Source organism: Zygosaccharomyces rouxii (assembly GCF_000026365.1).
Source record: "Zygosaccharomyces rouxii strain CBS732 chromosome F complete sequence".
In the NCBI taxonomy this organism is placed as follows: Eukaryota; Fungi; Ascomycota; class Saccharomycetes; order Saccharomycetales; family Saccharomycetaceae; genus Zygosaccharomyces; species Zygosaccharomyces rouxii.
Window position 1 is genome coordinate 586,237 of NC_012995.1, and position 15,882 is coordinate 602,118.

At 39.3% G+C, this 15,882-nt stretch overlaps 9 protein-coding genes across 9 annotated transcripts; 5 read left to right on the forward strand and 4 right to left on the reverse strand.

Moving 5' to 3' along the window:
- Window positions 1-90: 90 nt before the first annotated feature.
- SSP2 (Ssp2p) lies at window positions 91-1,260 on the reverse strand (the record flags this gene model as incomplete). The annotated part of the gene is made up of 1 exon (XM_002497465.1): window positions 91-1,260. One exon carries the CDS (start codon window positions 1,258-1,260, stop codon window positions 91-93), a length of 1,170 nt encoding a protein of 389 aa, XP_002497510.1.
- A 410-nt stretch (window positions 1,261-1,670) lies between these two features.
- Window positions 1,671-3,704, reverse strand: PUS7 (pseudouridine synthase PUS7; the record flags this gene model as incomplete). Its single annotated transcript, XM_002497466.1, has 1 exon — window positions 1,671-3,704. The coding sequence occupies one exon, from the start codon at window positions 3,702-3,704 to the stop codon at window positions 1,671-1,673; it is 2,034 nt and encodes a 677-aa protein (XP_002497511.1).
- A 154-nt stretch (window positions 3,705-3,858) lies between these two features.
- Window positions 3,859-5,142, forward strand: PRP46 (mRNA splicing protein PRP46; the record flags this gene model as incomplete). Its single annotated transcript, XM_002497467.1, has 1 exon — window positions 3,859-5,142. One exon carries the CDS (start codon window positions 3,859-3,861, stop codon window positions 5,140-5,142), a length of 1,284 nt encoding a protein of 427 aa, XP_002497512.1.
- Window positions 5,143-5,321: 179 nt separating this feature from the next.
- On the forward strand, window positions 5,322-6,623 carry ESA1 (NuA4 histone acetyltransferase complex catalytic subunit ESA1; the record flags this gene model as incomplete). Its single annotated transcript, XM_002497468.1, has 1 exon — window positions 5,322-6,623. The coding sequence occupies one exon, from the start codon at window positions 5,322-5,324 to the stop codon at window positions 6,621-6,623; it is 1,302 nt and encodes a 433-aa protein (XP_002497513.1).
- A 46-nt stretch (window positions 6,624-6,669) lies between these two features.
- On the reverse strand, window positions 6,670-7,728 carry RRD2 (peptidylprolyl isomerase RRD2; the record flags this gene model as incomplete). The annotated part of the gene is made up of 1 exon (XM_002497469.1): window positions 6,670-7,728. One exon carries the CDS (start codon window positions 7,726-7,728, stop codon window positions 6,670-6,672), a length of 1,059 nt encoding a protein of 352 aa, XP_002497514.1.
- A 209-nt stretch (window positions 7,729-7,937) lies between these two features.
- DGA1 (diacylglycerol O-acyltransferase) lies at window positions 7,938-9,137 on the reverse strand (the record flags this gene model as incomplete). The annotated part of the gene is made up of 1 exon (XM_002497470.1): window positions 7,938-9,137. The coding sequence occupies one exon, from the start codon at window positions 9,135-9,137 to the stop codon at window positions 7,938-7,940; it is 1,200 nt and encodes a 399-aa protein (XP_002497515.1).
- Window positions 9,138-9,694: 557 nt separating this feature from the next.
- On the forward strand, window positions 9,695-11,983 carry RAD53 (serine/threonine/tyrosine protein kinase RAD53; the record flags this gene model as incomplete). Its single annotated transcript, XM_002497471.1, has 1 exon — window positions 9,695-11,983. The coding sequence occupies one exon, from the start codon at window positions 9,695-9,697 to the stop codon at window positions 11,981-11,983; it is 2,289 nt and encodes a 762-aa protein (XP_002497516.1).
- Window positions 11,984-12,347: 364 nt separating this feature from the next.
- Window positions 12,348-13,604, forward strand: PEP4 (proteinase A; the record flags this gene model as incomplete). Its single annotated transcript, XM_002497472.1, has 1 exon — window positions 12,348-13,604. The coding sequence occupies one exon, from the start codon at window positions 12,348-12,350 to the stop codon at window positions 13,602-13,604; it is 1,257 nt and encodes a 418-aa protein (XP_002497517.1).
- A 307-nt stretch (window positions 13,605-13,911) lies between these two features.
- KIP2 (Kip2p) lies at window positions 13,912-15,876 on the forward strand (the record flags this gene model as incomplete). Its single annotated transcript, XM_002497473.1, has 1 exon — window positions 13,912-15,876. The coding sequence occupies one exon, from the start codon at window positions 13,912-13,914 to the stop codon at window positions 15,874-15,876; it is 1,965 nt and encodes a 654-aa protein (XP_002497518.1).
- Window positions 15,877-15,882: the final 6 nt, after the last annotated feature.

Genomic DNA, 15,882 nt, shown 5'->3' on the forward strand with positions numbered 1-15,882 from the left:
TTTAAAGATTATTTTATTCATTTTGTTATATTCATCTTACTTATTCTATTATTATTATGGATTTGTTAAAGACCTTGAGAATAGCTCACTTCACAGTGCGATGCAAGGACGATCTGTAATATCCTTTCCGTACCATATGGCCCAATTGTTGAAATAAGCCTTGTGCAGATCCGAATTTGGATTTTCGTATTCTTTCATAGCCTTCATGGCACTTTCCATGTTAAAGAAATTAATCGAAATACACAACTTCCTTGAAACCACCGGTGTTATTTCCAAAATTTCTCCAAATGTTCCAAAATCCTGTTTAATTTCTGAAAGGTTCAATGGTTCTAATGGGGATTCTTTGTAAGCTTCACTGTATTTGGTTCTTTTGGTACAATTGATATACTTCTTCATAATGAGGCTCCGACAAAAATCCTGATCATCGCTTGAAGATTGTTGATCATCCCATTCATTGCCTTTCTTGGTTTTATGTTCAGAGCTTTTTCCCCATTCTGGTGTCAAATGCTGACCATTTATTTTAAACATGTTGGTTCTACCATATTTCATAAAGGAATAGGCGGCTTCATGGGTGAGAAAATCCAATTCGATTTTTTTCAAGGCTTGTTCATCATCGGTGTGAACTATTATGTTTTCAAGTGGTCCAGCATGTATCTGGGCCAGTATGCTTGCAATTCCTGTTCTCTTAGGTATATTACCCAATACAATTGCCTTAGGACGAACGTTATTCTCCAATAGTTCATCTTCACTTGAGCTCGTGACGTAGATATTCTCACCATCTACTGCAGCGTATGCATTATCTTCCTGAAACAAATCTGGAATCCTTTGGGGAACACCAAATACATCCAATTCATAGTCTACCATCTCTCCATTTACGTTAAGTCTATGGGTCTTGGTGCTGGGTTCTTGATCCATGTTCATTCCAAGCTTATTTTTATTTGTAGTACTTTTAAATTGCAATTGGTGAGGTACAGCGTTCATTTGAGCGTAGCAATTATCGCTGGACTGTTCATTAGGTAGATTCGATTGTCTGGCGGTTTTAAATCTAGTGCTCTTTTCTGAACCCAACAAATGATTTCTAGCAAACCTTCTAAATCCAAAGAGTTCATGATTACCATTATCCTCCATCGTACTAGATGAAAAAAATGATGATATCGATGACACTCTGGATCTTCCTTGGTTCAATTGCAAATTTTCCACATTTCTCTTTCCATCCAAATATACGTAGGCGGGAATACTGTTGTTCCTAGAAGCAGTCATGATGTTAGTTAAGCAAATACGTTTAAAATTATTATTATATTTCTTTGTTATTTTTTGTTATTTTATCCCTGTTGATCGTTAGCAAAATGTGTAACTGGTTAGCAATTCAGGGCCCTTCTCAAGTTGGACTTTTATTATAATAACTTGATAATTTTGATCTTGTTAAACTTTCTAATTTTTTTTCAAAACTTCAGGAATGAAATTTAAGAAATTCCCATGATGTTCAGATTTTATAAAGAGAATTTGATTTTCTGGGGCCTTTCTTTAATTTCTTTATCTTTGATTTTTGTGTATTACTGTTTAAAATAGCGTCACTGTCGTTGCTGGGCGACAGTGTGACGCGCGAAGGTAAGATAATTATAATAAACAATTATTATACAGAACACAGCTATTGTTAACAGATAAAACAGTTAAACTTTTACATCGCACATGTCACCACGACGGGAAGATTCGACTTTCATCAATTCACGCAAAACCATAGTTGCGTATGCAGAAACGCCTAATTGGAATTTGAGAACGACAGCGGTATGCTCACCACCTTTATCAGGTGTAAATCTATCTAATTTCTCCTTCATGTATTTTTGGCAGTTGTCCTTTGCTCTTTGGTTATGCAGAATTTCTAGATCGGTGTTGATTAGCTGTTGAGTTGGACTTGAGTAATGTATAATTCTGTAATCCAAGGCAGCTGGTTTTTGTATGACATTTCTATAAGATCCCGCTAGTGAGAAATCACGAACTTTACGTCTCATGTCAAATGGATCCATTGCATCCTTTTTCATAATTTCAACGTAAAGATCAGATAATTTCTGATTTGGTGGGTACACAATATCAAACCCAGGTGTAGGTAAGACAACATCTTCGATCTTGAATTTTTGAGATTCAATTTCATCCTTGGTGATAGGTCTTGCGCGCACAAACTGGGCTGTACGAACGTCTTCGTCAAACTCATCCTCCTCCAAAGAATCTGCAGCCTTGCTTTCATCATTTTCACTAATGACAAGGTCACCTTCCATCACGTTCAAACCATACATTTCAATTCTTTTACTGGCAATTGTATTCCAAACAAAACTTTGATAAGCGTGTACATACATCGTTCTCAGATTTCTTGGAATTTTCATGATTGCTGTGTAATAAGCATTAGCAGAGTACTGGCCATCTTCTTCCTTTTTCTGTGTGGACAGGTAGCTTAGAATGGCATTCTCGGCAACACACTGACGAGGCATCTTCTTCATGGCAGAGTTTGCATCCTTAGACTCTGACCAGATTTTTCTAGCCTCCTTTGAAGTTGGCAAAACACTGTCTTGATCGGAAAGAATCAACTCTGCAGCACCTTGCCAGTTGTTTAATAACAATTCTTTACCAACGACGTGGGTGGAAATACTAAAGGTTCCAAATCTTTGCATACCAAAATAGTTTACGAACCCTCTCTCCGCTAATGATTGGCAACCATCTTTTAAAACTTGGTCTAATGACTTGTCAGCACCTTCGTGCAATTTAGCATCTCTAATAACAACGACAAATTCATTACCTTTCAAATCACCAAGACTTAAACTACGATCTTCAAACTTATATCCACCTAAAACCATACCCTTCAAAGTTCTATTGAGTGCATTTAATCTGTCTAAGCCAATACGAGATACAGAGAGTCTTTGACAAGTAACAGCTCTACGATCTTTAGTCCCGGAAGATCTCATAGCACGAGCAGGTAATCTTAAGTACTTGGCAATAATATTAATGGCATCCATTGTGTCCTTATTTTCTTTGTAAAGAGTGAGGTGGATAAAATCTTTAGCAGGACCATATCCCCAATTCTCCACACCATTGGCATCCTTTGTTTGCTCAATAAAAGTCTTTTTGTCAACTCTTGTCTTTCTATTACTTCTGGCAATCTTGAAAGTGTTATCTTCCGTGGTCACGGATTCCAATTCATTATTAAATGCCTCTCTTAGCAGCTGATGGACCTTAGTTCTGTCGAATTTATCTTCAAATGATCTTTCAGTTTCCATCTTTTGAGCATGCTTGAACACATCCATGATTTTTTCTACATCTGATTCTCCCAATGCTTCTACTAACTTCTGTTTCAATTCACCATCCAATTCAAATTCTTGTCTCCTTTTAGACTCCTCTTCTTGCTGAGTTTTCAATTCTTCTGCACTTGGTTGCGGTTTCTGGGGTCTCTTAAATCCTCTATCTTTCAAATAGACAACGTTGCCTTCCAGGTCAATCTCATTGACCATAAAATCACTATACCTCTGCTTGATTTGCCCTTTAAATCCTGGATTTTCAGGAGTCAAGAAGTGAGTTATACCAACATCGCTTTCAGAGACACCGTTACCAGATGCACTTGCACCTGCAACCGATTCAGTCTGGGGTTTTTTCACATCGTTTCCGATTTCTGCAGACTCCTCTGGAAGCCTCTTGGGGGCATTGGTGGTCTCGGACATGATATTCTTCAGTTCTCAATGACCGATAGTTAGAGCTTATCTCATCTCATCTCATCTTGAGATGACTTTTAAACGCTGAAAAATTTCAAATCATACGTAACGGGTATTGAGCACAAGAACTCATCGACCCACATAGTACAAAAGATCAGGCATTATGGATGATGTAGACACTTTAGAAAGCATTAATGGCTTTTACAGCAGAGTTCGCTGGAATAACCAGTTTAAACAGTTAACTATAGTGCCCAAACACTTGCAAACAGTGTTTGATGGGCGGAAGACCGTTCTGGAGAAGTATCAGGACATTGCAGGTAGGTCAAATGGTATTGATGAATCTAAATCGTTGGTCAAATCTGAAAATGATCATCAAAATATGCTTTCGCAAGTTTTCGGTCAAGATTCCGCCAGTCATTCAGTTTTACAAAGGCAGGAACAGCTGTTATCACAGAGACCTGCATGGCATGCACCATGGAAATTGATCAGAGTGATCAATGGCCACGTTGGTTGGGTTAGATGTTTAAAGGTGGACCCAGTGGATAACGAATGGTTTGCAACTGGCAGTAATGATACTACTGTAAAAATATGGGATTTGGCAAGTGGAAAACTGAAGTTGACGTTGGCAGGCCACGTTATGACTGTGAGAGACGTTGCCATTTCACAGAGACATCCATATTTGTTTAGTGCCAGTGAAGATAAGATGGTTAAATGTTGGGATTTAGAAAAAAATCAAATCATTAGGGATTATCATGGCCACCTGTCGGGAGTTCATACCGTAGATATTCATCCAACACTGGATCTGATAGCCTCTGCAGGTAGAGATGGTGTTGTTAAGCTTTGGGATATAAGATCACGAACTGCGGTAATGACACTCATAGGCCACAAATCACCTATCACCAAAGTGCATTGCCTGCCGGTAAACCCACAAGTCGTCAGTTCCTCCACTGATGCCACTGTTCGTCTATGGGATGTAACAGCTGGGAAATCGTACAAGATTCTCACACATCACAAGAGGTCTGTAAGAGACTTCAGTTTGCATCCATCAGAATTTTCCATGGTATCAGCGTGCACAGACGATATTAGATCTTGGAAATTACCGGAGGGTGCTCTTCTAACGAATTTCGCATCAGAATCTACAGGAATCATCAATACACTGAGTGTCAACCAAGATGACGTCCTTTTCGCTGGTGGAGACGATGGTATGCTTTCCTTCTACGACTATAAATCCGGGCACAAGTATCAAACCATGGCTACACAGGAAGTACCAGGCTCTTTAGAGAGTGAAAGGGCAATTTTGACTAGCGCGTTTGATCGCACCGGATTACGTTTGATTACTGGTGAAGCAGACAAGAGTATCAAGGTATGGAAGCAGATACCTCATTCAACGCCAGAGACCCATCCAGGACTTCCATGGGCACCAAGCATAAGCGCCCAAAGATTTTAAGCCATGCTAATTAATAGAAGTTCCTTGTATTGTCACATATTACGAAGATATGATGTTCATATCAACATGGATTGAAAAATCAAAGCTCATCGCCTGTATGATTAACAAAGTGTTGATGCATTAAAGTATACTATTTCCTTTAGATAAAGGAACCTTTCTGCGTTTTTTGATGGTTCAATATGAGTGGAGATGAGGAGAAGAAACAAGGCATTCCTAGAAAAATCAGCAGTCTTGAAGAAATCATAGTGAAATGTGAATGTTTTGTGGACAAAGATGGAGAAGAGAGATTAGCTGAAATACTGTCTATAAACTCGAGGCGATCGCCTCCCAAATTTTATATTCACTATGTGGATTTCAACAAACGTTTAGATGAATGGATTCCCGCAGATAGGATCAATTTGGAAAAGGAAGTGTATTTCCCCAGACCTAAGAGTAATGAAGATGACTTGAAGAAGAAGAAGAAGAAAAAGAAAGCTACTGAAAATGAGAATGAATCTAATGAGCCCGCTGATGTGATGGATTTAGATAACTTAAATGTGCAAGGTGCTGGAGGTGAACTTACGCATGAGGAGGAAATAAAGAAGTTGAGGACATCAGGATCTATGACTCAAAATCCACATGAAATTGCCAATGTGAGAAACCTTAACATTGTAGTTATGGGTAAATATGAGATAGAGCCATGGTATTTCTCACCTTATCCAGTAGAATTGACGGAGGAAGATGTGGTTTACATTGACGATTTTACCCTGCAGTATTTCGGATCCAAGAAACAATATGAGAGATATAGAAAGAAATGTACACTGCGACATCCGCCTGGTAATGAAATTTATCGAGATGATTATGTTTCTTTTTTCGAAATCGATGGTAGGAAACAAAGAACTTGGTGTAGGAACCTATGTCTTTTATCAAAATTGTTCTTAGATCATAAAACGTTATACTACGACGTTGATCCATTTCTTTTTTACTGTATGACGAGAAAGGATGAGCTAGGCCATCACTTGGTTGGATATTTTTCGAAGGAAAAGGAATCGGCCGATGGTTATAACGTTGCATGTATTTTGACGTTACCACAATATCAAAGATGTGGTTATGGTAAGTTACTCATTGAATTTTCCTATGAATTATCCAAGAAGGAAGGGAAAGTTGGATCACCTGAAAAACCACTTTCAGATTTAGGTCTGTTGTCCTACAGAGCTTATTGGGCGGATACTTTAATAAAAATTTTAGTGGAACATCGGAACGAGATTACCATTGAGGAGATTAGTCAAATGACTTCAATGACCACGATGGATATTCTACATACTGCGAAGACCTTGAATATTCTCAAATACTACAAGGGCCAACATATAATCTTTCTCAACGAAGAGATTTTGGCAAGGTACGATTATTTGAAGACGAAAAAAAGAAGAAGTATTGATCCTAATAAATTGATCTGGACGCCACCCCTATTTACGGCTTCTCAATTACGGTTTGCTTGGTAATACTCTCCACGGTTTTTGTTTTATATCCTGCATAATGTGTAGCTATTTAGTCAAAAGGTATGATGTTACGGTTTTGTTTGGCAGCTTCATGAGCAGCTACAGCACTAGGTATCTTAATCCCACAGCAATCGCCCCAAGTGTTATGTACATGGCCTTCTTCACAGAGATCCCGACCATGATCTCCTTTTGGGGGTGATATACCTTCAGGACAGGGCAAGATGTTGCCGAAGTAAAAATGCTGCATGATAGGTAACTTACTTAGTACCTCTGCCTTGTACATTTTAATCATACCTTCTGCCACTTTTGCCCAAGTCTTCACGCCGCTAATGTCATCTAACATGGGGGAATGCCATCTTAGTGATGCTGTACTCTTAACAGAGTTAATAAATGCAATGCAACCAAAATATATGTATTTATCCATGAACATTTCGACAACCTCCTCATTATGAATCGATTTGGGTCTTAAATGAGGATGTGTAGCCAGTTGATGGGCTCCAAACAAAAATGGTAGAAAATGATAATCATCAAGCCCCCAAACACCGTGGGACCCTGCAGGCTCTAACCAGTATTTAGTCTCTAAAATCCTCATAATCCTCAAATATTCGACAAATACCTTTAAAACCAAATCGGCGGCATCCCTTTCCAAATCAAACACTTTGTAAACGTAAAGTCCGTAGATAAAACAAACAAAATTTAATTCATGACCTGAACCATAATCTATTCTCCTTTTATTGCCCCAAGATTCATATAGATATACTGCTAGTTCTTCAACTTGATCCTTATTTAAGCTTGGATATGTGGTGGCTACCAACTCCTCGGCGTGTGTTTGTAAATCATCATAAAAATCTCTAAATTCCACTTTACCAAACCTAGAGGTATTAGCATCCTGAATCACCGGATACTTATCTATTAAGTCGTTAACTTTCTTTAGCAGTTGCATTGTAGGTTCCATATCTTTACTAATAGGTTCTTTGTAAGCAGTATTCTCACGACCTCTAACCGAATCTGCCAAAATTGTGACAAATTCCACCAAAGAATCCATTGTGGTGGAATCCATCCATATTTTCATATCCTTATTAGTTGTCAGTCTTTTTTCAGGTATCATTCTTACAGAGTTTTCTAGTTCTTTATGTGATGGTATGTGTAGAAGTTATTATGTGACTCGCGGAGTTGATATCTCCCTTACCTTGTTGAACAAAAACTCGAAATAAGATTACCTTGGTTCCAATTCCTGCTACATAATACCCATACAATTCATTTATACAATTCTAATGTGGATATAGACAAACTCTATTCGAGAGTGAGAGACAATGACTAACCGACAATCCTTAATTCAACATCAGAAAACCCGTATTTATCTCTATTCTCGTAGAAGATTTTCTTCAATTCTTGGATATAGATACCATGGTAGTAGTCCAGCTCTTCATCAGTTGGTGTTTCTCTTCTTTTTTCCACAAAGATAGGTTTACCGACAACCACAGTTACCGGTGTTCTGTAAGGTAAGAATCCAAAATCATAGTTGAACAGACCACGAGCGTAGAAGAGTGGGACGGTGAAGCCAACATTGTTCTTCAGCCAGAGTTGGAACTTTTTCCAAAAAGAACCATTTTTAGGTTGAATAATATTATAACAGTTGGCTTCACCAAATGCAAATGTTGGGACTAGACAAACATTACCAGCCTCCAATGCCAATCTTATGAAGCCCTTTCTTCTGTTTAAGATCAAATCAACGGTATTTACACCTTGGAGCAATGATTCACGAGCACCTCCAACTACAATACAAATGGAATGGTCTCTTTCTAGAGTCTTTAATGAGTTTTTTCTTGAAACTGCACTAACTCCCAAGGCCATCAAATAATCTCTGTAAACTGGCATTTGAAATTGATTAACCAAAGTGAGTAGTGAGACGGGTATACCAGGGAACAATTTTGACCAATTACAACCTTCGGTGCCGAAGACGCCAAAGGCGCCTAGACATCCGACACCATGAGGATGGTATCCAAAGATATAGCGGGGACCGGTACGTTGTAATTGGTCGTTGGAGTTAAACCATTTTCTCCAAAACCATTTACTTCCAGATGATGGTGATCGTTCTCCTTTGCTCTCTCGTGGTGTGAATGTAGGTTCTAAATTTGCAGTCTTGACTAAAGAAATAGGGAAATACTCACAGTAACGTCTCCAAATTGGTAAAGATCTAAACCACGGTGAAACCCTTGACATTACGTTCCCATTACCAGGAGTTCTGTCAAACATGAAGAAGATGGTATAGGGGATCGAGAAAATCCATAGGAAAGGATTGGCTAAAGAGTAAAGAAAGCAGGTTAAGATGATTGCCAATGCTGAGACATACCATGCTACTGCGACCGTTTGTATCCTTCTTGGCACAGGAGTTCTCAGGGAACAGCAGGATTCTAATAACGGTGCTGAACTCAACTTCCCCTTTACTTCCTCCTTATGAGTTGGAGATCGGTGGTCGACAGGTCTCCTTCTCAAATCCTGAATAGCCTCATCCATCTTCAACAAATTGAATCAACTTATGGGAACCTTTTGAAGGGAAATTTGAAAGGATCATGTAGTTCATCGTGCTTGTGCTTATTCAAATAGGTGACGAGCTTCGATATTGACATTTGCATCAGTGCACCACGATGTAAACAGGTTATACCTTCAGCTCTCAAAGCTCTAAGAAAATTCGTCAAGTAGCCGCCAATGTAGGATCATTGCAGAATTACATTGGTATCCTCTAGTCTCTGGCCTCTTAGCGCTGCTTCCATTCTCAGTGGAATGTCTTGTCGGAGAAAATCCTTCAAATTAGTGTTTCTGGCCTCTCAAAAACCCAATTGACTTTCAATAACTTGTGCATAGACTTTAAAGGTCTTCAAGATCTCGTAAAAGACATCAAAAGCTGCTTCAAGTTCCCTTTTTCTACTCTGTGACACGTTAATCATGTTATTGTTAGTTCGGATGGTACACGCTTGAAGAAAAAAAAGATGTCATCTCATCGAGCATCAAATACAAGAGGCATTGAAGGTTAATAAGAGGCAATTGCAATCCTCTTTGAGGCCTGCAGAACAATGGAAGTTACTCAACCTACCCAGCAATCGACACAGGCGACCCAAAAATATTTGGTAGAGAAGTTTTCACAAGAACAGATTGATGACGATATTGTGTGCCGAATAATATGTACCACTGGTCAGATACCAATACGGGATCTACGAGCTGATATCGATGAAGTATTACAACAGAAGGATCCTATCAAGAAAGTTTGGACTTTTGGACGTAACGCTGGGTGTGATTACCATTTGGGCAATATAACGAGATTGTCGAATAAGCATTTCCAAATACTTCTAGGTGAAGATGGTAATCTTTTATTGAAGGATAACTCGACAAACGGGACTTGGTTAGATGGCCAACGTGTGGATAAGGATAGAAATCAGCTTTTGTCCCAAGGAGATGAGATTACTGTAGGAGTTGGAGTTTCCGCAGACGTACTAACGCTGGTGATATTTATCAATGAAAGATTCAAGCAGAGGTTGGAACAGGCGAAATCTGAAAAACTGAAAGGTAAAAAAATCTCTAAATCAGGTTCTGCCGGTGCTGCAGGCCTTCAAGGTGTTTTTAAGGACTTTTCCATTAAAGATGAAGTCGTAGGGCAAGGTGCATTTGCAGTTGTTAAAAAGGCAGTAGAAAGAAGTACAGGTAAGACTTTTGCCGCCAAAATCATCAGTAAGCGTAAATTGATGGGAAACTGGGACGGTGTGGATCGAGAATTGGCAGTGCTGAGAAAATTACACCATCCGAGAATTGTTAGGCTCAAAGGATTTTACGAGGATAAAGAATGTTACTATCTTTTAATGGAATTTGTATCTGGTGGAGATCTTATGGATTTCGTAGCTGCACATGGATCTGTAGGGGAAGATGCAGGTAGGGAAATTACTAGACAAGTCTTGGAAGCAGTTGCATACATTCACTCTCGAGGCATAAGTCATCGTGATTTGAAGCCTGATAATATACTCATTGAACAAGACGATCCAGTTCTAGTAAAGGTTACAGATTTTGGGTTAGCAAAAGTGCAGGGAAACGGTACTTTTATGAAAACTTTCTGTGGAACCTTAGCGTATGTGGCACCCGAAGTGATCGGCGGTAAAAACGACAATACAGAGGAGGAAAAGAATGAGTACTCATCGCTGGTCGATATGTGGTCAATGGGGTGTCTCGTATACGTGATACTCACAGGACATCTTCCATTTAGTGGAAGTACGCAGGAACAACTCTACGAACAGATTAGTAGGGGTTCTTATCACGAAGGACCTTTGAAAGATTTTAGAATTTCTGATGAAGCCAGAGATTTCATTGATTCTCTTTTACAAGTTAATCCAAATTTAAGGACTACGGCTGAGAAAGCACTGCAGCATCCATGGATTAGAAGTGGCTTCCATCAAGACAGTTTAGAATTGTCACAGGTATCGTTGTCACAGTCGCTGTCACAACAGAGAATACTGGAAAGTTTAGATGATGCTCAATACGAATTCGTCAAAGTGCGTAGGCGCATGGAAGAGGAACGTCGTAAACCACTTGCAGGTCCTCCTGTTTCTCAAGGCTTTAAGGTTCCGCAACAACCACCTATTCGTTATACCCAGCCTAAGGTAGCCGCACCACAACCTTTAGAGTTAAGTCACCCATTAGATGCCATTAGATTGTCGAACAAGAAGGGCGGTGGTAAATTCCTTACCCTTCATCCGTTACCAGAGAGTCGTATACAAGAGCTCATCAAAGTAAAACAAGGTGTCAATCCTTTTTTTGTTGGAAGGTCAGATGATTGTAATTGTAAGATAGAAGACAACCGTTTGTCTAGAGTACACTGTTTTGTCCTCAAGAAAAGACACGTAGTTGGTGATTCTCTTTATGAATCACCAGCTCAAGGTTTAGAAGATATTTGGTACTGTCATTCAGGCACTAACGTATCGTATTTGAATAATCAAAGGATGACACCCGGGACCAAAATACTTCTACAGAACGGCGATGAGATAAAGATCATATGGGATAGAATTAACAACTTCACGATAGGATTCAAAGTTGAACTTAATGATACCACAGGGCTTTTCAACAATGGTGTTGCCGTGCCACCAGACCAAAGGACTATTGAAGCTCAGACAGAATATGAAAAATCGTTAGTACAAAAACTGGGTCAAATAATGGCACATAAGAGATTAGATTCTCAAAACAATCCAGACCAACCAGGGACTTTACTCAAGAGAGTTCACTCTGTAAGTCTGTCACAGTCTCAGAGTGATCCTACAAAGAAAGTCAAAAGAGCTAAACTAGACCAGGCGAACGAACCTCAAGGTTTGCCCTTCTCATGAATTCAATGTTACCTATGAATGTATATTACCTCCACTACTCCTAATACTACTATTATTATACATGTATAGAGGCATCCTAATGCTGGCGGTTATTCATTTCTACTCTACATATCTTCTTATATAGCCGCTGAAGCTTTCTTCTTTTTCGGTTTTAAAATTTTAGGGGGCGGTACTTTTCCTTTAAGGGGTGGCGACATTTAAAGGCGAGTATAAAAGGCGGTAAGGAAAGCGAAATAAAAACGTTCCCGTTCCTAAACACTCGAGAAACACAATCAGATACAGAGGTGTCATCAATACGGTATTAGCTAGGACGTGTTGTGGAAGACACCTTTAAAAGAGAGATAAAAGTACATAAAAAAGAGAGATGCTTACGAAAAATTTGCTGCCCTTAGCGCTGTCTTTGTTGGGTTATGTGGAAGTTGGTGAGTCCAAGGTTCACCATGCCAAGATTCAAAAAAACGAGCCTTTGAATGTCGAGGAATTTGCAATGGCTCCGATGTTTCAAAATTTTGATCATGCTGATATTTTGAAAGAAAAATATTTGACCCAATTCCAAAAAGCCTACCCTGAGGCCGTTTTCAAGAATGACCATGACGATGAAAGTTCTTCTTATTATCCTTTCGGGTTCTACCAGAGTGGCCATTCTGTTCCTTTAACAAATTACTTGAATGCTCAATACTATACTGAGGTCTCTTTGGGTACCCCTCCACAGAACTTTAAAGTCATTTTGGATACTGGTTCTTCCAATTTATGGGTCCCCAGTACTGAGTGTAGTTCTTTAGCATGTTTCCTACATTCTAAGTATGACCATGACTCCTCTTCGAGTTATAAACCAAACGGCACGGAATTCGCTATCAGATATGGTTCTGGTTCCTTAGAAGGTTACATTTCACAAGACACATTAAATTTGGGAGATTTGAGTATTACAAAGCAGGATTTCGCTGAGGCTACCAGTGAACCTGGTTTGCAATTTGCCTTCGGTAAATTTGACGGGATTTTAGGCCTTGGTTATGATACCATATCTGTTGATGGTGTCGTTCCACCATTCTATAATGCTTGGAAACAAGGTCTTTTGGATGAACCTAAATTCGCCTTCTACTTAGGTAGAGATGGAGAATCTCAAGATGGTGGTGTGGCTACTTTTGGTGGTGTAGATGACTCTAAATACGAAGGTGAAATTACTTGGTTACCAATCCGCCGTAAAGCCTACTGGGAAGTCAAATTTGACGGTATTGGTCTTGGTGAAGAGTATGCTGAGCTAGAGAACCACGGTGCTGCCATCGATACAGGTACTTCGTTGATTGCATTGCCTTCCGGATTAGCTGAGATCATCAACGCTGAAATCGGTGCCAAGAAAAGTTGGACCGGTCAGTACACCGTTGAATGTGAAGCTAGAAGCTCATTACCCAACATGACTTTCACCCTTGGAGGTCATAACTTCGAATTGACCGCTTACGACTACATTTTAGAAGTCTCTGGACAATGTATTTCTGCCATTTTCCCCATGGACTTCCCTGAACCTGTTGGTCCTCTTGCCATCATTGGTGATTCATTCCTACGTAAGTACTACTCCATCTACGACTTAGGGAACAACGCTGTAGGATTAGCGGATGCTGTCTAAATAAGCCAGCAGGTTTGGTTAAAAAGTATCAGGTAAAAGGAAAAAACAATTGTGGTTTTAGATTTTTTATAAAAGACGACTAGAATTTTATTATAATTATCGTTACTATTAAATAAGATCTTTCGAGTTTGCTCGCTTATAATCATTTTCATATATTACGTATTACTTATTATTGTCGCATTGTTTACCTTTACATCGGTTTGGTTTTACTTAACTTAAAACGTTGGGAAATAATGGTGAGTGGTAATCAAAAACAACTAAACCATTGGTAAAGGAATCTATTACTATTCTTTTCTTTTGAATCTGGATGATTCAAAAAGGTACTCCCATGATGAGAAGAAATTCATATAGGTCTCAGTCACCTTCTGCACGATCTTCTTTGTCATTTTCGAATTTGAGAAAGGGTAGGATTAGATCTGGTTCACTATCAGCCTCGAGCAGTAGAAGCAGTTCACCAATTAGATCGGTTTCATCTTCATCAGATCAGTTACTACCACCACCAAATTATGGTGGCATTAAAAGACAAGATAGTTTTGGTTCACCTCGTAAGCAAGAACCTTACAGCGGTATAATATCTGTGGTTATAAGATTAAAACCGAATGGCGGTCGTGAACTGGATCCATGGTTTGTGAGGGATGAACACACGATGCAACATGCAGACTATGGGGAATTTAAATACGATCATGTTTTCAAGACCGCATGTAATAATGTGGAAGTTTATGCACAGACGAGTAAACCAATGATTGATAGAGTATTTGAGGGTTTAAATGCCACAGTGTTTGCATATGGTATGACAGGTTCAGGTAAGACATTTACTATGGCAGGTACGGAGGAAACATTAGGATTAATACCGTTATCAGTGGCATATCTTTACAGTAGAGTAATGGAGGAAAGCTTACAAGGTGACAGTAGATTTGAGATAGCAGTATCATATTTGGAGATTTATAATGAAAAGATTTATGATTTGTTGGATTGTGAAAACGAATTGAAACCTACTGCGGCTACCAGTTCACGGATGTTTGCACATATGGGGACCAGAAGTTCAAAAACCCCCGTAGAATTAAAATTGAGAGAGGACTCTAAGTATGGCGTTAAGATTGTTGGTCTCACTGAAAGAAGGTGTGAATCAAGTGACGAGTTGTTGAAGTGGATTCGAATAGGTGATAAGAGTAGGAAGACGGGGGAGACTACGTATAATACTAGAAGTTCCAGATCTCATGCCATCGTTATGATTAGATTGACAAAGACGGATTTGAAAGAAGGTACGTCTGTCTCAAGTACATTATCTCTGTGTGATTTGGCAGGATCTGAAAAAGCAGTAACACACAACGAGAGAAGGAAAGAAGGTGCATTTATAAACAAATCTTTACTGGCACTGGGCACTGTAATCTCGAAATTAAGTGCCGAATCTACTTCACATAGAAATGGTGGTAGTAGCAGCCCCGTGACTGGCCACATACCGTATCGAGATTCAAAATTGACTCGTATCCTACAGCCAGCGCTTAGCGGCAACGGTGTCGTTACTACTATCTGTACCATTGATACAAGACCGGATGCATCGAGTGAGACATTAAACACGCTAAGGTTTGCCTCTAGGGCTAAAAATGTATCCTTACATATTTTTCGGAAACCATTATTGCCCTCTATGAGTGGTAGTAACGGTATCGTTGAGGAGAAGGATAAAACCATCATGAGTTTGACTAGACAATTAGAGGAACAACAGCTTTTAATAGGCAAATTGAGAGACGATACAAGATCGCTACCGTCGGTTAGTAGCAATGGTGTTGGCGGCGGTGCTAGTAGCAGAGGTAGCTCAGATCCCAGTACAAATCTTGTGGAAACTGAGAATAAGTTTCTAAAATATAAATTGGAACATTGTGAGAAATTGTTAGATAAAGATACTACTGATTTACAAGATTCTGAAATAGCTGAGATTGTGGACATTTTACCCGTGGAAGTGGGAACTTTATTAGAGACTAAATTTCAAGGCATGGAATCACAGCTAAGGCAGTACAAAGAATATACTAGAACTTTAGAAGAAAAGTTAGCCGAAACAGAAAGACAGATCCAAGCTCCACAATTATCTGAAATGAGTCTTACAAGCGCAACGAGTACAGCTGATAGTGAAGTATTAGTTGAACTTCGTAAAAGTTTGGAACGTAAGGATAGAATGATTGAAGCATTACAGAGTGCACTGAGGTTGCGTGAGAGAGCACTGAAACCAATTAACGGAGATGAACTTAACGTTAGCCCCAAGGAGGAATTTTATTGATTTTTA